Source organism: Cyprinus carpio, chromosome B5 (genome assembly GCF_018340385.1).
Source record: "Cyprinus carpio isolate SPL01 chromosome B5, ASM1834038v1, whole genome shotgun sequence".
Classification (NCBI taxonomy): domain Eukaryota; kingdom Metazoa; phylum Chordata; class Actinopteri; order Cypriniformes; family Cyprinidae; genus Cyprinus; species Cyprinus carpio.
In genome coordinates this window covers 32,790,469-32,813,156 of record NC_056601.1, presented here as the reverse complement: position 1 = coordinate 32,813,156, position 22,688 = coordinate 32,790,469, and the positions used below count along the sequence as shown (strand labels likewise).

Below are 22,688 nucleotides of genomic sequence, written 5' to 3'. Positions count from 1 at the left end.
ATCAAGACGATCAGTCTTTTTTGACTGTAATTATTTGTTTTGTTCATTTTACAAAAATGAGACCTTAAAATTGCCTTTATTTTATGAATGGCATAATGCAACTCTGACGTCACCGGATGTTGTTTAATACATCACCACCAGGAGGAGACAAAGCTGTTTGAAAAACACTTCAGGATGGACAGAGCAACATGTATTATAACATGACCTCAAGTACATTTTCGCTTTAATGCATTGAGACTCCTTAATAAAGATAATCAGGGTGTCATTTTTGTTAAAATGTTTTATTGTTTGATTTTACTCTCCCAGATGCGTAAATATTTTTTTTTTCTAACATCCTTTGAAAAACACTTTGATGGTCAGGCAGAGGTCTGGCTAAAGTTCTCAGGTGTCTTTCTGTCTGTTTACTGAAGGATGTAAAGGAAACATCCGTTTGTCCATCTAAAGAACACCTGCTGAACGTCTGACCCCACGATTGTTTAACTGTTCATGCTGCTTTGCCCTCAAGGCAAAGGTGTAGTTATTCACTAACAGCAGCTGGTGAAGCTGACCTTTTATCTGGCACCAGCTTTTTCAGCTCCAGAAAAGCTCATTCTAATGAAAAAGCAACCAGACCAAACGTAGAGAAACGCCAGAAAACAGCTGTAAGAACATTGAGTAAACTGTATTTTTAAAATGTTAAGAAAGATCAAGACCTTCAATTTTTAAATGTTTTAAAAAATGCTTTTTGTTGGTTATGCGAATGCTAGAGAAAACATTAAGGGAACATTCCATTGAATCATTGTGCAAACATTATGGGAAGTATAAGTAGTTAAGTTTAAAAACAGAACGTACATCCTTATAAAAAAAGAAAAAGATCTGAACAATGTATAAATAGTGTTTTGAATGAATGAATGAGGCATTTATATTGCACTTTGTGTGTGTGTGTGTGTGTGTGTGTGTGTGTGTGTGTGTGTGTGTGTGTGTGTGTGTGTGTGTGTGTGTGTGTGATAAAGTTTTGAGAATGTTTTTAACACATAACTTTAAATGAACATTCTGCTAACTGGAAGAATAATTGTTCATAACTTTGTGAGAACCTTAGCCAAACATTCTGAGAAGGTACTGCAGGTAAAGGCAACTTATATCTATTTTTACATTTACATTTCTTAATTTAGCAGAAGATTTTATCCAAAGCAAATTATAAATGAGAAATAGCTTACAACAAGCTCTTTATCGGAAGGAGACAACAGGTCTAGTGAGGGCAGAGCCACCTCTGATGTCCCATAACACATTTCACAACCTGTTTTCCATTCTTGTGTTTTTCAGCACAGGCAGTGCTAAACCAGCTATCCCGTGTCATGTGAACACGCTGGGATAACGAGAGGCCCCTGACACCACCCAACACTATATATAGCACAGATGAGGGCTGAATGTGCATCTCCAAATACACCAGCTCTCTGGCTTCAAGATTAAGGGGTCGAGAAAGATCGAAAAATACGTAAGGGTCAATAGCCTTATTCTCAATATAACGCTATCATTTTCCACTTCCATTACTGATCTGATTTGGCCTACATAAGTATAAGTCTGATATTAGATCAGCTTTAAAGTCAATGTGAATCTCATTTTATAATCCATATTTATGGAAGCTGTTCAAAGACGCAAAACATGCAACACATTTGCTTCTCTCTTTTTTTTTTTGGAAATTGGCATTATTATTATTATTATAATTCCACACACAGTTGTGGGCAGTTTCATGGAATGGCATTAGTGATGCAAAAATGACATAATTCAGCTTTGTATGAATGGTGCTTTATAAATTATTTTTATTAGTTAATAAGGACAAATTCATCAAAACATGTAATTCCGAATTAGCGTTTTTCATTTGTAAAATATTCAGTTAAACACAAACATCTCTACTATAGACTAAATAGTCTGCATGAATACATTTTAACCTCAAATACACAGAATCAGTATTTAAAAACAAAACAAACAAAAAATACTTAGGTTGTTATAAAAAATTAAGACCCCTTTCATTGTTTTCATGATCTACTGGCAGAGGAAAGCTTTAAGCACCAAAAATTAGTCATATTTACATATTCAGTATGTCCATGATTAGTTTTACAGAATTTATGAGAGCTTTTAAGACCTGAAGGCTGTAAACCGTGTGATGTGTTGAAATGATAGTTATTAGTTAAGGTCATTATTAATCATTTATGCATTGAAATTCAACCCTGAAACCATTGTAGCTGTACATTTCAATACAGGATTGCCAGAAAAAGAATTAGAAAAAGAACAGGCGTGCATGGATTACAAAATTATTTACATATTCCACGGATGCATATTATTCAGTGATTTAAAAGTGCATACATTGAATGTGATTGTCTGAAAACATTTCTTGATAACGTTTCAAGCCCCTTCATCTACCTTTCTTTTATAAGCATGTTCATTCAGAGCTGGACTGCAGATGGAGGAGAGCTGATGTCCGGTGCTGGATCTGTCCTGCTCCTGGTTTCAGTTCAACAGACAGAGCGACCCAGTCGACATCCTTCACCCGGAGCACAGCATGACAAAAATACTGTCATCTTACACATCCTTCTAAGGAAACAGAAACACAAAGAAATCAGAGAAAGATTTTCCAGTTCTGTTCCTGTAGCATTACAGCCTAGTTCATTTTATTAGATTTATTTATTTAAATTTCATTAACCAATTTAAATGCCATCAAAATTGGGGGAAAATATTAAAATGTTAAATGACAATATGTTACCGTGCTGAAATGCACAGCGCAGAAGATGGTGATGATGAGGATGCCGATGATGATGGATGCGATGGACACATAGAGCGCCATCTTCCCTAAACGCCTTGATCCCTCATAATCCCCCTGATCATAACTGTTTCTGGACTATAAAAGACAGATTAAAATATTTAGAGACATGACCAAGCCTTTCACACTTTCTTTGTGATGTGTGATTGTGTCTTGCATGCAGTTGCTGCCCTGATAGCACACCTTGTTAAAGATCGCTTCATCTGGAAAACATCTGCTGTGTACAAACATCTGATAAACATCTTTAAGATTTCACTTTTACATACATTCTACAATCTTAAAGACATTTTCTAAATGTCTGTTTGACATCTACCAGGAAATGTTCTATAGAGACGTATTGCAAGTGAGCAAACACTCTAAAAAGTACGACTTACAGATGTAAACACGCAGATCAAAAAGATATCTCTGATATGTATTTGCACTATCAGGGTAAGGAGTCGTAGGTAGGTGATGATATTCTGGTCTATGGAAGCCTGTTTCCGCCACTGAATAAAAAATAAAACAAGGTAATGCAACTTTTTATCTCACAATTCAGACTTTTTTTTTTATCAGAATTGCGAGTTTATGCAATTGCGAGTTATAAAGTCAAAATTGGGACTTATAAAATCAGAACTGCGAAATAAAAAATCGCAATTGCAAGAAAAAAACTGACTATTCTGACCTTTTTTTCTCAGAATTGTGAGTTTATATAAGATAAGAACTGAATATTATGAATTTTTTTTTGAGAATACACAATTCTGAGAAATAAATCACAATATAAAGTCACAATTTTTTTCTCACAATTGCGAGCAATTCTGACTGACTTATAACTCGCAATTAGATATTTCATAATTGCGAGTTTATATCACACAATTCTGAGCAATTACCTTGTTTTTTTTTTTTTTTTTTTTTTTTGTGGCGGAAATGGGCTTCCATACTGTTCTCTAGCTTTGGGTGGCTATTTATTTATTTATAAAGCTAGGTTAAAATTGTCTGATTGCTTGAACAAAGTAACAAACAAGCACCTCTCTTCAACAAATTACAGCAGGAATCATGTCTATAACACAAAGAGATAGTCCCCTGTTTTTTTGATTTGGATTAAGATTTTGCAATTTACAAAAGGCACTATTCGTTTAAACTGAAAGAAACTTGCACCGATTGATCCTAAAATATATCTATGCCTTTGTTTTGTCTCAAGAGGGACACCAGTAATGTTTTTTTTTTTTTTAGAGCAAGTCCTAATTAAACTATGGCCTAATCCTGGCTTAGTCTAAGCCCTGTCTGTGAAACCAGACCAATAATTTAAGCATTTAACACAAGTTTGTTCAAAATCAAATTAAAGGTACAGTATATAATGTTGCTAGCTAGCGGTTAAAATAGTACTACAGTCCAAAATCAAAATATTGAAGAGAGATGTTTCTCCTGCCCTTCTCCTCTTCAGACTCAAAGCTCACGCGGGCTGCCAGATTGAGGCAACGAGCTTTACATTGCAAGTTGATAAATTGATTAATGCGTGTTTAAATATGCTTTTTAGTTGGATGCTGAGATTTTTAAGGGGGCGTTGAAATCCTGTTGGGTAATTCAGCAGTAGGCAGAAGCACACAGACCAAAACAAAAACAGACATTCTGACATGGAATACATATTTCAAAGCAGAGTAACTGGCTGTAGCATTGTTTGTTTGTTTTTCTTCTGTGAAAAAAGTATGTGAACTCTTGATTCCATGCAGACATGAATATAAATGCAGATAAAATCTTGAGCGGTTTCCAGTACACTTATGATTTTTGACTCACCATTACAGAGAAGACCAGGGCTAAAATGTTGACAGGGTAGGCCGGACAGAAGCAGGTGAGGATGGTCAGGAGCAGATAGTTTCTTAGAGGAGGTCGTGGAGTCGTAGAACCGAACCAGCTGTGATATAAATCCAAGCTCCCGTTCAGAGAGCTCTTCACATCCGTCTGCGAGCCGCCCGTCGCCATGATGGCAGGCGAAGACTCTGATACCACACAGATATTCGAGTGTGGAGAAAAACGGGTTAAAAAAGTTACAAGAGATTATTAAATACACCAAGGTTCAATGAGAACTGTGCAGGCTGTCAGGAAACAAGAAGAAATGAAGAGTATTTTGGGCAGGAGGGTGTTTGGGCAAGAAGAACCCATGTGTAACAGGATCAGGGAGATGAGACACTTTCCCATGGATGGATTCCAGGTCAGCAAAGTTTAAGGTTGTATGATTTTCTGTTTTTCAATATCACACTAAAATTTGGCAAATATGTAAAACTGTCAAATGACACCAGGACGATCACACAGAACTAGACTAATAATAGAGTCAAATGCAGAAATGGTGAGAAACCGTGTGTGTTTATGTGTGTGAGTGTGTGTGTGTGTGCTTGGCATGGGGCCATCGCATGGTATTGGGGTCACAGGGTATCAGGTGTGTGTTATGGGACAGAGATGAACATAACAGAGCAAGAGGGGCAGATCAACCACGTCTGTTCCCGTGTCTTGAAGTGTTGGATGTTTGGTCATCAAGTTTTGGACGTCTTTTCACCTGTTTGTTTACTTGGTGCACTGGAATCCCTCTAGCTTTATGAACAATGGTTATTAAATGGTTAAATGTTGCAAAGCAAATGAGAAATGTGTACATTCTAGCTAACATGTTAGAGAGCATTTAAAATATCTACTAATATTACATTTTTCATGAAAATATACATTTTGCACCACAACAGGAAACATTGTCAGGATTTTACTGCTGTGAATGTTCCTGTCCATTTGTATAAACAGAAAATATATCAAAAGCTATACACTGGAGAAACTGAATATTCAAAACAAATGTTAAAGGTTCTATGTTTATTAATTCTATGTTATTGATAATTATTTATAGTATTGAATAATTATGATAATATATATACATTATTCTAGTATTGCTGATGTACTATTATTTTTTAATATTTTGATTTTTGTAGGCTTTTATTTTTATATTTTCTGTTTTCATTGCAATTTTAGTTAGTTCTTTTTTTTTTTTACATTTATTCATTTTTGTTGTTTATTAACATCTGCGAATAGTTTTTTTTTTTCTGTTTTAGTTTTCTAGCTTATTCTTGCTGAAATATAAATACCGGCAATAATTTTATTTTATAGTTTTAGTTTTATCATTAGTTAACTATAATAACCCTGATATAATAAGTTGACTTTGTTTAAAGTGTTTTTTAATATTGAAACCTTATATATATATACCTTAAAATACTTGATATAATATAAAAGCAGACTTTTTTTATTTTATTAAGGATTCCTTATTTTTTATTACTTTATTCTGAAACAATTATATACACATACACATGTGTGTGTCAAAACTTTAATATATATTTAAATATTTTTAATTATGTTATCTTTAAAAAGTAGATATTTGTCCATATTTTTTATTATTTTATATTCTATTTTTATGAAATGTGTTAATGTTCAGGGTTTACAACATTCCATATTCAAAATCCATATTCACTTTTCCACAGACTATTTTAGATTTTGCATTAACATCTCAAATTTACATTACAAAGAGCACAATCCATTCTGCATATGACCAAAACATAATACAACAATCTCTGCTCACACTCCCTGAAAATGCAACAAACCACAAAGAAAATCATGAACGCAGAGGCCATCAAATGGAATGTTTTAAAATAATTTATTAGGATCTTTTTACTTGAAAATTTCCAGAAGTGAAAACTAAAAAAATACAGTAAAGGGACAGCGGACCAGCGTATTTGAGCATCAGGTCACAGTGTTGACGTGCAGCTCCACAGCAACGGGACGGAGCGCCGCCCACTGATGCTTTCCAGTTCCGCCGCTGACCCCCTTCAACAAATCCTCCAAACAAACAGCCAACATGTACGGTAAAAATCTGAGAAACTTTCAAGGGGTTAAAACGGATCTTGAAAAATATAGCTTTTTTCTGAAAAATAATTCTTAATGCCACATAACCGCCGTCGTATTCGTACCACCGTTAACGGCGTTCATTATTACTTGAGTGTAAAAATAACTTATTGCTTTTTGTTGGTTAAATAGTTACAGTGTGTGCCGTGCAGTAGTTTTGTGAGGCGTCCCTGTCAGCTGAAGTTTCAGTCGTCACGTGACAACTGCTCCAAAAAGAGGGTACAAGTGTCAAATGGAAGACTGGAAATGAATGCAATTCAGTAGAAATCAAACAGATCCAAAAAAATCACTCTGGATGCGTGTTATTAGTTAAGCGTAACAATTTTCCCAGAAGGCCTCAATTAGAGCTGTGTTGTCAGAGACGTTCCTCTCCATTACTGGCAGAGACGAGACAGTTTCAAAGGTGGCAGTTGAATGCATGTAAACTAACATCCATACTTCAGTTACACTCACACACGCATCCAAACACACAACGACAGGTGTAACAGCGCTCAGACTCCTTTGCTTTGTAAATTTGTCCTTCATTTCTTCAAAAAACAGCATTGTACCATCGAAAAACAAAAAGAAAAAGTAGAATGGGAAAGATTTACAATAGAAGTACACTGCGCAAAAAAATTATACATATAATATATATTTCCAAAAACAGCATGAAGAGAAGCCCAGCAGCCGTGCTCTTCGAAACTGAGGTGGATCAAGACCGCGTTTCTGTTTCCCAAAAACGGGACCAAATCATTTGCTCTAATGGAAAACGCAACCTGGTTTGTCAGCGATGCGGTTTGAGGCCTCATAAATGACAGCAAACATCAAACAACCTGGTTTCCGAATGGTTTAAAATTCACGAGCGTGAGGATTCATACAAAACCAAAACAACCGAAAGGTCTGTTGATTAGGACAATTTAGACCGAAAAAGCATCAAAAGTTTGATCGTAGTACAAATGGAGTCGAAAGTGAGAGGAGCACAACCAAAGACCCACATCGGTCCAACTTGGTTATGAAACTAGTCTCAGAAACGCAAGATTCAATGTGAAGAAAGATGTTTGCATGTTAAAAACCACAAAGGACCCTCAACCCTCCCGCAACCCCCAGCCCATCGTTCAATCCGATCCCTCCCAAAATCCATGCAATATGTACAGTATCTACAAAAAGAAGCCAAACAATGAGCCTCAACATGAGCAGAACCCATTTCTGTGTAAAAATGTGTCAAATATTATTACATCTGAAAAGAAGGCAGATTCACGAAGAAAATTCATGAATGAGGCCCGATGTTTCTCATGTAAAAATCAATTTTGAGAAAAAAAATAACAGATTCAGCTTACGAATGTTCGTAATACGTTATAAATGCTGTGTAAAAACGACCAAAATATACATTTTTGTCCTGTTTTTTTTTCTTCGTTAATTTGATTCATTCTCACGTATTTGTTCTGTGTTGTTTAGATTTGTTTACAAACCAAACAAATCTTTTTTTGTTTTCAGTTTCGTGCTCCTTCTCTCTATTTCTCTATCTTGACGTAATCCGTTACAGCATGAGTACAGTAAAAACATAAAAACACAGTTAGCAAAAATACATAACAAATGCAGAAAAACTTATTTTCTGAAAAAAAAAAGCGAAATTCCTTGTGTGTTTCCGCATGTACAATCAAACAATATTGTTTTGACAATGTTTTTTTTTTTTTCTTCATTTTTTTCTTTCAAAAGACGGCAGCATATAGTAAATGAGTTGGATACATCAGGAAGAAAATACGGGATGAGGAAAACGAAAAGTGATGTTAGTAGAGAATAGAGAAAAAGAAAAGGTGGAAACTCCAGAGCGGAGTCAGGAGGGACCGCAGCCGCCCGTGGGGTTCGTCCCATAAGCACATCACATCGTCACAAGTGTGTGAGTTTCTCCTCCCACGCTGGACCCTGATTGGACGCCCCTCAGTGGTAGCCATTGGTAAAGGCCGTTGCAATCAAAGGACCCTTGGAGGAGAAAAAGAGGGGTTCAAAAATCTTTTGAGCAAAAAAAAAAAAAAAAAAAAAAAACTTTTTGCTTGTTTTTATGGAAGTTTTTGTGGCAAGATATTCTGGAGAGATTTCAAGCAGAAATGCAAAGCTCATATTTTTATTGCATTTTGCTCATTGCAATTTTTCTGTATAAAATGTGTTAGAAATGTGTTTAGTTGTCTCAGTGGTTGTCATCTCTGGTGCAGTGTGTTCTTATTAGTGTTGTTATTGTTAACCAAAACAAAAACTATTAAAAATAATTTTCTGCAATTTAAAAGAATCTGAAATAAAATAAATATATTAAATGAAAAACCTAAACTTAAAAAACTTCGGCAAAAATTTAAAATATTGTCCTGGCAGCGTACTGAAATAGTAAGTTAAGATACTAAAATTACTAAAACTAAAACTGAAATAAAAATAAATTGAAGTAGAAATATATGTTAAACCTAATACAAAAAAAAAAAAACATAAAATCATTAAAATATTAATTGATATAGAAATAAAGAAAAATCTAGCTAAATTTAAAATTAAAAAGTCTACTAAATATTACAACAGTGTATACATAAGTCTTTAAAATTGGAGAGGTCTTTTCTTAGCAGCGCTGTTATTGTTACCTAAAACTATTTAAAAAATCATCTTCAATAATTGAAATAAAATAAAATTATTAGATGAAAAACCTAAACTTAAAAAAACTAGAAATTAGAAATGTTGCCTTGCAACTAACTGAAATAAGTACTGAAATCAATAATCTAAAATAAAAAGAAAGCTAAAGGGAAATATTTAAAAACTAAAACTAATAAAAATGAGAAAAGCACATAACAAAATTACAAAAACTTAAAATAAAATGTAAAAAAATATTAAGCTAATATAAAGCTAATTATTAAATAAATACTACAATATTATGTAAAGACTAAAATAACACTGCTACTTCGGGCCACAAACAGTAGGAAAAAACAATTATAAATGCAAATAATAAAATACAAATAACAGTGTAATAGTAATCAATGGAATTAAATGTGGCATATAAATCGAGTCCAGTGGATTTTAATATTTATTACCTTTGTCCTTTTCGACAATAAAGTTACATTTCTAAATGTGTGTGTATGTGTCTGTATATCTGTTTGAACCTACCCCAAGTCCATGTCCGAACCCTGTGCTGGGGGCGGGACTTGCCGCACTGATATAGCTGCCGATTCCTGAATCCTGATTGGCTGCTGCATACAGGTCTGCCATTGGCCCAGGGCTGCTGGTGCCCAGGAAGCCAGCGGTACGTGAGGGGGTGGAACCTACGGTAAACGACAGACGTCTTCAATATTCAGAAGATGCTTTACAAGTGGAAAGAGTTTAATAAATCTCAAAAACTGACAGTAAATGTGATTTTGGGTACCTCTGACCACCGCTGCAGCTGCGGCCGCTGCCATTGGTCCGTAGGCCGTCAGTGGAATGGCTGTGGGACAGAGAGACACAGGATACCACACAAATACATGTCAGTTTGAAATCGTCACATCATGCCATCCTTTAATATCCTGTTACATGTTATGGTGAGAAGTCAAATTAAAATGAATCTTAAGCCGTGTGTTCGGTGCATGTTATTCTAATGCTTGCTTTTGAAATCTTTTTGTCAAAATGTCCACCTCTGACAATTCTGCTGATGTAACCACTGACATTTGGCAGAAAGTAATAATAATGTAATATTTTTATGATCCAATCAAACCCAAAATGACTGAAATCAAGCCCCACCCTATATTATGTATTATATATTCATGTTCTTTTACTAATGTCACATTACAGTATATATATAAAGTACATATACATACATAAATAAACTTTAATAAAAACTGTATACATGCATACTAAAGTACATCTATATATATATATAATATATATATATATATTTATATATATATATATTTTTATGTATATATTTATAGTATATTTATATATATTTATAATTGTATTTTTTTTATTTTATTATTGATAAAATAAATTATATTGGCTGTTTTTCCTTAACTATCCAGTCTGATCTTAATCTCAGAAACCCAGAAAAATTTAATTGAATAAAGATTTTTATTTACAAATTGTGAATATTCTGTTTCTTCATTGTATAAAGTAAAACATGAGGTATAGATTTGGAAATATTTCCTGTTTGTTCAAATTGTAGGAAACACTAAAAGCAATACATTTTGAAAACTTCTGATGGCACCTTCTTATGGTGTTTGTTGTGTGACTCATTTTCCAAAAATGTTCATGAAAAACAGGAATAGAAAACAGCAGGACGGAAATACTAATGTCCAAATGATTGGAATTGGTAGCATTCATTTGATCAACATACAGTAAAAACAGTAATATTGTGAGATATTAATACAATTTAAAAGAACAGTTTTCTATGTAAATACATTGTAAAATGTAATTTATTCCTGTGATCAAAGCTGAATTTTCAGCATCATTCCTCCAGTCTTCAGTGTCACATGATCCTTCAGAAATCATTCTAGTATGCAGATTTGCTGCTCAAGAAACATTTCTGATTATTATGAATGTTGGAAACAATTGTGCTGCTTCATATTTTTGTGCAAACTGTGCTAATTTTTTATTTAGGATTCTTTTATTAATAACACTTATTTGAAATAGAAATCTTTTGTAACATTATAAATATCCTTAATGTCAGTTTTGATCAATTTAATGCATCATTGCTGAATAAAAGTATTAATTTCTTTAATGAAACATCTATATGCAGCTTTTGTAGGCTGGCTGTAACATTACTCTCTTTAAGCAGTCTTGCATGTTAATTTAAGGCTCAACCAGCGACTAGTTTAGGAAAACTTGGTTGAAAACACATGATTGCATTGCAGAAATGACACACTGCAGCACTGTCTGTAATGAAGGAGAACACAAGCCGTTTTTGGGGAAAATCAGCAGCATGTGTGTTTCGTGTGCAGCCGGGTGTTCATGTGTGTGTGTGTTTGCACACAGAGAGCTGCTTGTAAAGCCAGACGAGCGACTAACCTGTGATCTCTGGGGGGTGAGAGGAAGTCAGAAGGGGTGTCCGTTCTAAATGGAATTCTAGAACAGAAACGGCAAAGGAGCGGTTTGTGAACAAACTTAGCGTAAACCAGCTCAGAGCTAAAACACCAACACACACACACAGTGAGTGTTTTTCCACATGTAGTCCTATCTACGCAAACACACTGACGTACACCATGAAAGAAGGCTTTCAAGCGGCAGAGGAGAGACACGTCTATGCGCACAGATACACACACAGCGAAGCACTTACAGCCGGGTGTAGCTGCTACACAGGAGGAAAGGAAGGGAACAGATTGAGGTGCAGAAGGACACGAGGAACAAAAAGCACAAGGAAGAGAGAAAAACGGGAGGATGTCGTTAGATCACTGATCTTAAGATGTGGAGTTAGTTATACATGGAGCCGTAACACACAACGGTTAGTATGGTTTCATGCAACGCAAAACATTTTACTATGCTGCTAGAGCCAAATGCATGGATATTAGTTTTAATAAGTCAAGCTGAACTTGTTATTAAAGCCAAGGGTAATTGTTTACAGGTGCAATGTCATAGATCATCCAATCACACTTTAGATTCTGTTCCATAGGTTTTATAGTGTTCATTTGACTGTTTTTGTGTGTTTTGTTTAATAATGTGAAGCTGTTTCTGAACTAATGTCAGAAAAAAAACATACATTTGTTATGAATCATTTTTTTGTTTGCATGCATAAATTTAAACTATGCATCGCCACATTTTAGTAAAAAAAATGAAATGAAATTATGTCTATACACGCACACACACACACACACACACATATGGTCCAATGATTTAAATGCAGTATATGTATGAATGTATAAATAGTATATATCAATATATATTAATTTTAATTTGTTAGTATATTATATATTATGATATATACAATAAATAAATTTTGATAGATAGATAGATAGATAGATAGATAGATAGATAGATAGATAGATTGATTGATTGATTGATTGATTGATTGATTGATGGATTGATATGGATGGATGGATGGATGGATGGATGGATGGATGGATGGATGGATGGATGGACTTGCCTGGGAACTGGTATGTGTATCCTGGTGTGATTCCTGTGTGTGGACGTCTGGAGTAATTGGTAGTCTGAACAGAGAAAACATAGTGTTTAAGGTAAGGCCAGATTATTTGGTAACACTTTCCAATAAGGTTTCTTTTCTGGAAATAACAATTTCCAATTTGATAACATCAGTTAGTGCTTTAACATGAAGTAATAATGAGCATTTTTACAGCAGTCATTAACCTTTTTTAATGTTTGTTTTTGTTAGTTTACAGTGCATTAACTAATGTTAACAACTTTTCATAGTAAATGTTGAGATTAACATGAACTATGATTAATAAATGTTTTTGAAATATTTTTCATTTTTAGTTCATGTTAAAGGGGTCATATGATGCGATTTCAATTTTTTCTTTCTCTTTGGAGTGTTACAAGCTCTTGGTGCATAAAGACGATCTGTAAAGTTGCAAAGACTAAAATCTCAAATCCAATTTTATATTCTTTATAAAAGTTAAGAGTCAACCACACCCCCATAAAACGCCTCGTTCAACCCAAATATTCAGATGTGTGCTGCGCATTTTAGGGAGGACGAGGACTGTTTCCTGAACCATAGCCTACAATGCAGTTTTCTATAAAGTGGGGCAATTTCAACTTTGCAAGAACAGTCTGGTGCTTCTGTCTCACAGTCTGTAAGTACGTTTTCATATTTAAGGGGCATAACATTTCCGTCACATGCTTGAGATATAGCTGGCCAATCAGAGCACACCTTGCTTTTCAGACCAATGAGCTTTGTAAAAATCGATGCGTTTCAGAAAGGCGGGGCATAGAGGAGCAACAATAATGTACATAATGTGGACAATATTGTGTTTTTTTAACCTTAAACCACATAAACACATTTCATTACACCAAATACACAAAATAATGTTCTTTTTAGCAACATCATATGACCCCTTTAACTAAGGCAGTTAACTAATGTTTACAAAGTTATACCAATTATTTATACAGCACGTCATATAAAATGATAAATGAAAGCAATAATTCCTAATATAATATTTTTAGTAACTCAGAATTTAATTCACTATTAATTATTGCACTAAATCACAATTGAATGTACCTTCCTAAATTAATTTAACTTACTTATAAATTTAAATATTATTTATTTTATGTCATTTTTCCTTGTTATTGCATTTGCCTTAGTGACTGCTAAATTATTAATTGTGAATATAAATAAAATAAAAACAGGCATTTTAATTGTAATATAGGTTATTTTGTTTTCAACTCTGATTTGTATCACACTCACAAACACGCAGACACAAGTGCAGTTTCCTGTTGTAAACAGCAGGCAGCGCCAGACTGTCACCAGACTGGACTGCAGCGCTGCACTGACTGGATTTGCTCATATGGATGAGTTCACTGAGATTATTTGCCTTTTCCTTCTTTTAACTCACCCAGCATGCCAATACCCAGCATGAAGGCGTCCATGCCGTAGGGCATCACCCTGGAGCGGCCTCGCGCCGTACCTGTCGGTGACATCACTTCCTTCGGCTGCGCTTTTTTGCACTCCACTTCAAAATCATAAACGAGTTCTCTTTAATATCAAGTTATTCTAGTTAATTCTAGACACCTTTCGAGACTTGTTTAAACAAACAAACAAACAAACAAAAATTAGGAGTAGCATCTGAGACAAAATTACAATACAATACAATTCCATTTTCCATTAGAGTATTTATTCCATCTTTTATTTTAATGTTTAATTCTAGAAAAGAGTTTTAGAAGAAACATCTGAGATGAAAGTGATATTGAAGAATAATTACAAAAAAAGTCAATTATATTATCCTGAGTTATGAATGAAGAAACTTTTGAGACCAGATTTTTTTTTTTTCTTCACTTTTTATATCTTCAAATGAATTTTACATTTGAGACAAAGTTGACACTTTAAATGAATAAGAACTGAGAAACTCGAAGTCCATGGAGGTCTTAATCAGCAACATTTGAGCAGTAAAATATTCCTCAAATAAATCACAAATGAAATCTCTCTAATATCTCATCAAGTTATTGTAGTAATTTCTAGACACCAATCAAGAATTTTGTCAATCAAAATTTTTGGAGAAGCATCTGCGACAAAGTTGAAACGTATATATAATTCTATAAAAGAGTCATTTTTGAACAATTAAAATTGCCTTTAGTAAGAGAATGCATATTTTTGATAATCCAATTATTTAAATACTATATGTACTTATAACATTGCCATAATACATTTGATATATAATGCATATTTTTGGATAACCTAGTAATTTAAATTTCCAAATGTCAATCTTTTATGTATTTTAGATAGATAGATAGATAGATAGATAGATAGATAGATAGATAGATAGATAGATAGATAGATAGATAGATAGATAGATATCATAAACGTATTAAAAAGGTGTTTTAAACACGCAGTCACAAACACACACACACACACACACACACACACACACATACATACAGACAGTGTTTCATAGCAGGACACACTCTCACCATCTTGTTGTTGATCTCGTGAAAGTGGATCTCGCAGACCTTTTCCACCACGTCTTCATTCTCAAAGGTCACGAAGCCAAAACCTGCAGAGCAAGAACACACATGCACTCTTTACCAATCACAAACATAGCATTGCTTTCAAACACTGAATCTAGTGTGTTTATCTTGTCCAGTTCAATCCTGGCGTGACCTTTCCCCTTCTACTTTCTCATTCCCTGTACTCTCTTTTGTTCTGTTGCCATCTGTTCATATATTCAGTCCATTCTATCAGGAGGTTAGCTCCTCACCTGCTGCATTTACCTGTCCTACTCGATCCCGCCCACTCATCTGTCACTCACTACAGGCTCCGCCCAACGTCTGTCAGTCAGACTCTCCTTGCCGAAGTGAATGACGGTTTAACCTCTGAACTACTAACCAGCTCAGCATTACCCTGCATGAACTTTTTAGCAATGCCTCTAAATGGAGAGAAGACTGACGAGAAGAGAAGATCTCTAATATTTCATCAAGTTATTAAAAAGCAACCTTTGAGTATTTTTTTTTCTTAAATGCCAATAGGCCTAAAGTTCACTTCAAAACCATAAATTCTGTACTTAATCCTATTGTTTGCTCAGTTCCTGATGTCAATATTGAGACGTGCACACAATTATCAGAATTTTTTGTTCAGAAGATATTAGATCCCACCTCTCTCCTTTTGACATAGATCACTCTTATCTGGTTCATTTATCCAGTAGCTTTACAGCCAGGGTCTTCATCTCAATTACTCAAAATAATTTTTCAGATGAAATTTACATTTTGTCAATCCGATGTATTGCGTGGTGGACTGTTTAGAGAGGTTTTAGACACAATCAGGCCCACCCTCTTAGCTATTATAAACAGCTCTTTAATAAATGGGGTATTTCCGGAAAGTTTTAAACATGCTATTGTACAGCCCCTATTGAAAGGCTCTCATCTTGACCCCACTGCGCATAACAATTATCGCCCTATCTCTAAACTCTCATTCATTTCAAAGGTTTTGGAAAAAGTGGCACTCTCACGGCTTACTTCATACCTGGATACTTTTAATATTTTAGACCCATTTCAATCTGGTTTTAGAGCACTGCATAGCAGTGCTGTTCATTGAAGGTTACAAATGACATTCTGCTGTCCACTGATTCTGGGTCATCTGCTATCCCGAATCCTGATAGCCTACTTATTTAAGTGCCGCATTTGATACTGTCGAACAAGATATTCTTCTAAAACGACTTGAGTGTGTTGTTGGCATTCAGGGACTAGCTTTAGAGTGGTTTGCCTCATACTTAAAGGGGAGGACTTTTTCTGTCAATGTTGGGTCATTTACTTCACCCCCTGTGCCTATCTATTGTGGTGTTCCTCAGGGATCCATTCTTGGCCCTCTTTTGTTTTCCTTTTACATGTTCCCTTGGACTCAATACTCCAGAAACTTAACATTAATTATCATTGTTACGCTGATGACCTCCAACTGTATCTTCCAGTCAAACCAGGAAATGACTTTTTATTAGATCATCTTTTCTTGTGCCTTAATGAAGTCAAGACCTGGATGACAAAAAACTCTCTGCAATTGAATGAAAATAAAAACCAAAGCTTCTACTGGGCCCTGCTGCTACTAACCACTCCATTAAAACACAGTTAGGTTTTCTAAGTAATAACCTACACAATTATGCAAAAAAATCTTCGAGTCCATTTTGATCCTCTTCTCCAATTTGACAAGCATGTATATCCAGTTGTAAAGAGTAGCTTTTTTCATCTCAGATCAGTGGCTAAAGCAAAACACTTTCTCTCTAGTAAAGACCTTGAAATTGTAATTCATGCATTAATTTCTTCTCGATTGGATTACTGAAACTCTTTGTACACTGGCCTAACTAAATCTACACTGTCTCGGTTACAGATGGTTCAAAATGCAGCAGCCAGATTATTAACAGGAACTAAGAAAAGGGATCATATCTCCCCTGTCCTTGCCTCATTGCACAGGCTCCCTATAAAACTTAGACTCGACTTTAAGATCCTACTTTTAGCATACGAGGCATTGAATAATTCTGCCCTGGATTATATCTGTGATCTCATTAGGCCATATACAGCCTCTAGGTCATTAAGATCTAGTGATCAGTTACTTTTATCTGTCCCATGTTCACATTGTAAAACAAAAGGTGATCAAGCTTTTTCAGTAGTTGCACCGAAGCTGTGAAACAGTCTACCTTTGAACATCAGAGCTTCTCCATCATTGGAGGCTTTTAAATCTAGCTTAAAGAATTATTTTTACTCATTAGCATTTGAGTGACACTGTGTGTGTACTTTGAATAGTATAATTGGTGTTAAATTGGTGTTTAATGAGTTTTTATTTTAATTGTTTTTGATACTTGTTTTATTTTCGGTTGTCTTTTTTCACCCCTTTTGTCTTTTAAATTCAGTTATTTTTATTGTAAAGCACTTTGGCTCAACTATGTTTGTGTTAAACTTGTGCACTATAAATAAAATTTGCCTTGCCTTGCCTAACATCAGCTTCTGAATGACTGCAGAAGCATGTAGACACTTGACTGCTGTTGTATAATTATATGACTCAACGAGGCTTTGAATGCGAGTGTGTGCATTTGCGTGTGTGCGTGCCCGAATGCTTACCTCGGTGCCTGTTGGTGGTTTTGTCAAACATTAGCATCGCGTCATCAACCTGCAGACAAAACACACACACAAAAGAGAGGGATGAGACACTCTAAGCCATTACCCAGCATGAGGCTCTATTGTGAGGCTCTGGAGAAACAGAGAGGGGCAGCAGATGGAGGGGCTGACAGGGAGGGGGAACAGAGAGAGAGAGATGGACGGAGAGAAAGAGAAGAAAGAGAATATGGATGGAAGCGAGAGAAAGGAGCTGAAATAAAAGAGGAGAAAACGATGGCTGTGAACACTTTGAAGCACCTCAGCTTCAGCAAACAACTCTCTTTGTTCTTGTTGTTTCATAAGATCACAACTGGTTTTGCTTTAAGACCCAGATGTTACACTGGACATCAAATGGCAAATTAAAAGACTACCAAAATTGTCTGTGGTACAAAATAAAATTTCTTTCTGGAACTTCAAAAAGCCTAACTGTGCTTAATTTAAATGCTTGATTTATTTTCACATACATTTTTAATGTTGAAAGAAAGGCAAAATTCCGGATCATTTTGTCCAAGAATTTCCATGATTTCTGTGATTTTTTTAAAAATAATTTTACAGGGATATCTAGAAATTATTATCGGCTAAAAATTTCCATGACTTTTTCCAGGTCTTAAAATTCTCTGATATCCTGTTGTACATGATTATATAATAAGAATTATTTATTTATTTATTTTTCAAATTTTATATAAATTCAAATAAATCAAGCTGATAAAATATTTTAGAGCAAAGTATAACTAGACAATTTTATATTGACTATAAACATTTCCAAAATTTTCCAGATCTTAAAATTCCCTGATATCCTGTTGTGTGTAATTACATGATGAGGATTTAAAAAATAATAATACTAATTTGACAGTGATTCACACACAAGAAGCAATTGAAGCTGATAAAATACTTTAGAGTGAAATATACCTAGATCTTTTTTTTTTTACTTAAAAACTTTCATGACTCTTAAAATTCTATGATATCCTTTTGTGTAATAATAATAACAACAACAAATAAACAGTGATTTACACACAGGAAGCATTTCAAGCTGATAAAATATTTTAGAGCAAAGTAAAAATTGACCATAGAAATTTCCATTATTTTTCCAGATCTTAAAATTAACTAATATCCTGCTGTGCATGATTATACGATAGGAACGAAATGCACACACAAGAAACAAATCAAGCTAATCAAATATTTTAGAGCAAAGTATAACAATTAGACAATTTTATAGACAATTTTATACTGACTATATGAATTTCAATTACTTTTCCAGCTTGTAAAATTCCCTGGTATCCTGTTGTGTGTGATTACATTGCAAGTTTTAAAAAATAATTTTTTAGTGATTCACACACAATAAACAATTCAAACTCATAAAATAATTTAGAGAGAAATAAACTAATATATATATATATATATATATTATTTTACATATTGCACAAACAAAAAGCAATTCAATCAAATAAAATATTTTAGAGGAAAGCATAACCAGGTAAATTTATTTTTGCTATATAACTTTTCAAGACTTTTTCAGACTTTTCCTTCAAATTCCCTGACATCTCTATAGGTTTTCCATTAATGTAATAACCCTGGATATTAGGCGCAAACACTTATCCCTCTTTCTCATTAAACGGACGTCCATGTCCACGAACATCTCTCATTCTGATCGCTCCCGCCTCTGAGTATGTGGGGGAAATCTTTTCAATAACTCTCTCTGTCCTGTTCCCCCTTTCTCTTCAAACCCTCTCCAAAGTTTACTATTCCCATGGAGACTCTGCAAAGAATTTCAATTAGAAGAATTGACCCCCTCCTTCGCTTCTCCTTTCATGAATAGGACAGAGAGAGAGAGACGAGGAGCTGGATAATGGCTGCAGCGAATAGTACTGGACAAATAAACTTAGAGAGACCAATATGTTTTCAGCGATGAAGCAAAGATCAGGCTGAAAATATTACAACAGAGGAGAAATTTGCTAAAGCTATAAACCTTTTATAAAAATTCATAAGTATTCTACCCATCAACAGGCACAAATTAATTTAAAGACATACCATCTAACGCTTGATTACACATAATATCATATGCTGTTCACAGAATCAATCAAAAACAGTTCATAACATTTATAAATCTGTTTGGATGGGTCATATTTAAATCCATGGCCGCACCTCAATTAAATTATATACTGCTGCTACAATTATTTGTTTACAGCATAACCTTTGATCATAATGTTGCTTGGCAACCCATAAACTGCCTGCAGTTAGACTAATGAGCAATATTATTACTTTGTGAAAGAATTGTTTATTAGTGGCAAGCATCACTCACTATTACTATTTGCACATACAGAAACTAGTTATGATTGTTATTTATTTTATTTAAATATACACATAGTATATATGTATATATATATATATATATATGTTTATTTTATTTATATATATATATATATATGGAAAATATTATTCTATATTTTTTATATTTATTTATTTTATTTATATAATAAATACATATTTATATATAACATTTATAATATTATATGTATTTACAACAATATATGTAAATAATAAATGTGTGTATGTATGTGTGTGTGTGTGTATATATATATATAGCTGTCAAAAATGTAAATAAATAAATGAATAAAATAATTTAAACATGTAAATAATAAAATAATAGTATTAATAATATAAATAATAAAATAAAATAAAAAATTAACAATAAAATAAAAAAACAAAAATATTATAATATAAAAATATATAAAAAAATAACAAATACTTAATAGAGGGACATAAAAAGTTGTTATAAATGTTAATCATACTAGTATTATAAACAATTTTTATTCAGTATCGACATCTTGCATCTCTGCCTAACAGCACACTCACTTTAGTCTTTGCTTTTGTTCACCACAGAGCGACAGCGAGCTGATAATGAGTGTGTGAATCTGTTGGCGGGTCTGTCAGCTTTCAACCGTTTGATGAAACTCAACACAACCTGTAACACGAGCATCGTGAAGCAACTGTTAACCGTCTCTTCTCCAGACCTGAGGCCTCGTTATTCAGCGAGCGATGGCCTTCTCTTCAGGATTATACTGTCACTTCTGTCTGCGAGAGAGCTGTCGGCAGGATGGCACCAGTCGAAGCGCTCCAGGGTCACGTGGCCGGCTAGCGCTTTTCAGTGCCACCTGGTTTAATGACCATGGGAAAGGTCAAACACTCTTAGCCCGGATGAGCCGCTGTCAAACACACACTCTTAGACTCTGACATTTAACTATAAGCCTCTTCTGCCCCCCTCCTATACAAACCTTCATTGAGTCAGTCCCACACACACACACACACACACACACACACACACACACACCCTCCCCATCTTCCAAATCCAATGACACTGCAAAGTCAGGAGAAGACAGCGGGCCGACAGCTGCTGTGAGCATTAGCATGATGTCTGATATGAAAAATGACCAGTGTGATGCTTGTGTTTTGTTACAAACAATGAAAAAACAAGTGAGAGAGATGAAAAACTTGCTCTAGTCACCTATTAACCGTTCTAAAACTGAATAAGGGATGAACCGATACTGATTTTTGGATAATTTAAATTTAAACTGACTTTCATACTGTAATTTCAAACTTTAGGATATAAATAATTGTTTACTGTTTGTTCTATGAACATGAATGAAACCTCAGATTCCTGAGGAGAGGTGTGTTGTTACTTTCCTAAGCACCTGGAAGATGATAAAACGATTGAAAAATCCCATAGATTTAGACTTGAGCCTCATCTAGAGAACAGAACATCTTCATAGAGATTCTTTACATCTGGACTAGTAAGAAAGAACCCAGAACACCCTAGAAATGCCCTGGCAACAAACTAGAAAACCCTAGCAAATGCATAGCAACCACCCACTTCACACTCGCATTGTGCTTGCGAGTTTTACACATGCACTGGCATGTAAAAAATACTATCTGAATAAAAAAAAGATATTATCTGATTGCAAAATAAAAAACAAATAAACAAACTATGTAGGAAGATATGGTCAAAGATATAGCATCCCCACACAGAATGCATAAAAAAAAGGTTTGAGAGCTGTCAAAAAAAATTGTAAAAATGAAATTGAAATAAATTAATTAAAATAATTAAATAATAAAATAATATTAATAGCAATTTAAATAATAAAGTTAAAATAAATAATTAAATTACAATTAAAACAAATATAAATAGATGGATATACTTTTACTAAATATAATAAACTATAAAAAATTATAATAATTATAATGAAATAAAACATACAAAACATAATTTTTAATATTGTTTCATTTTGCATTTGTGCCATTTGAATGTTTGTTTGCTTCTTTGTTTGTTTGTTTATTAAGAAGTTAATACTTTTATTCACCACGGATGCATTAAAATGATCAAAAGTGACAGTAAAGACATTTATAATGTTACAAAAGATTTCTATTTTAAAAAAAATGTTTAAATAGATGAAGGACGGAAGGAAGTGAATAGTAAAAAATAAAAGTTTAAGAAGACAATGCTTGAAAGTGGACAGCTAAAACACAGCCTAAAATTATTTTAGACATTCGATCAAGAGACACCTTCGAGGCGAATTAAAAGAGATATGTTTGTGTGAACTGTCATGGATGATCAGACAGAATAAACTGAGTTATTTAGTCTATAGTCATCTCAAAAACAAAACACTCTCTCTCTGTCCTCTCCAAAAACCACTCAGGGATGCAACGGCAAGTGTCCCGTTTCTGTTTTATTAAACAAGAAGAAGGTAAGATCTCCAGATAAAACTTGATT

At 34.1% G+C, this 22,688-nt stretch overlaps 2 protein-coding genes across 2 annotated transcripts in view; both read right to left on the bottom strand.

Moving 5' to 3' along the window:
• Positions 1 to 1,864: 1,864 nt before the first annotated feature.
• Positions 1,865 to 5,070, bottom strand: LOC109076299 (transmembrane protein 233-like). The gene is made up of 3 exons (XM_019092029.2): positions 4,568 to 5,070; positions 2,741 to 2,875; positions 1,865 to 2,571 (listed from the first exon to the last, which is right to left on the bottom strand). Exons 1-3 carry the CDS (start codon positions 4,751 to 4,753, stop codon positions 2,560 to 2,562), a joined length of 333 nt encoding a protein of 110 aa, XP_018947574.1. The 5' UTR covers positions 4,754 to 5,070; the 3' UTR covers positions 1,865 to 2,559.
• A 1,366-nt stretch (positions 5,071 to 6,436) lies between these two features.
• LOC109076295 (RNA-binding protein Musashi homolog 1-like) overlaps positions 6,437 to 22,688 on the bottom strand; it is a 32,657-nt gene continuing 16,405 nt past the window's right edge. Inside the window, exons 7-14 of the mRNA XM_042723197.1 lie at positions 17,888 to 17,936; positions 15,257 to 15,339; positions 14,184 to 14,302; positions 12,762 to 12,841; positions 11,690 to 11,746; positions 10,074 to 10,133; positions 9,818 to 9,972; positions 6,437 to 8,662 (exon numbers count right to left, since the gene is read on the bottom strand). Of these exons, the coding sequence (XP_042579131.1) occupies positions 8,621 to 8,662; positions 9,818 to 9,972; positions 10,074 to 10,133; positions 11,690 to 11,746; positions 12,762 to 12,841; positions 14,184 to 14,302; positions 15,257 to 15,339; positions 17,888 to 17,936 (645 nt within the window). The 3' untranslated portion in view covers positions 6,437 to 8,620. The remainder of the gene's footprint in view (positions 8,663 to 9,817; positions 9,973 to 10,073; positions 10,134 to 11,689; positions 11,747 to 12,761; positions 12,842 to 14,183; positions 14,303 to 15,256; positions 15,340 to 17,887; positions 17,937 to 22,688) is intronic.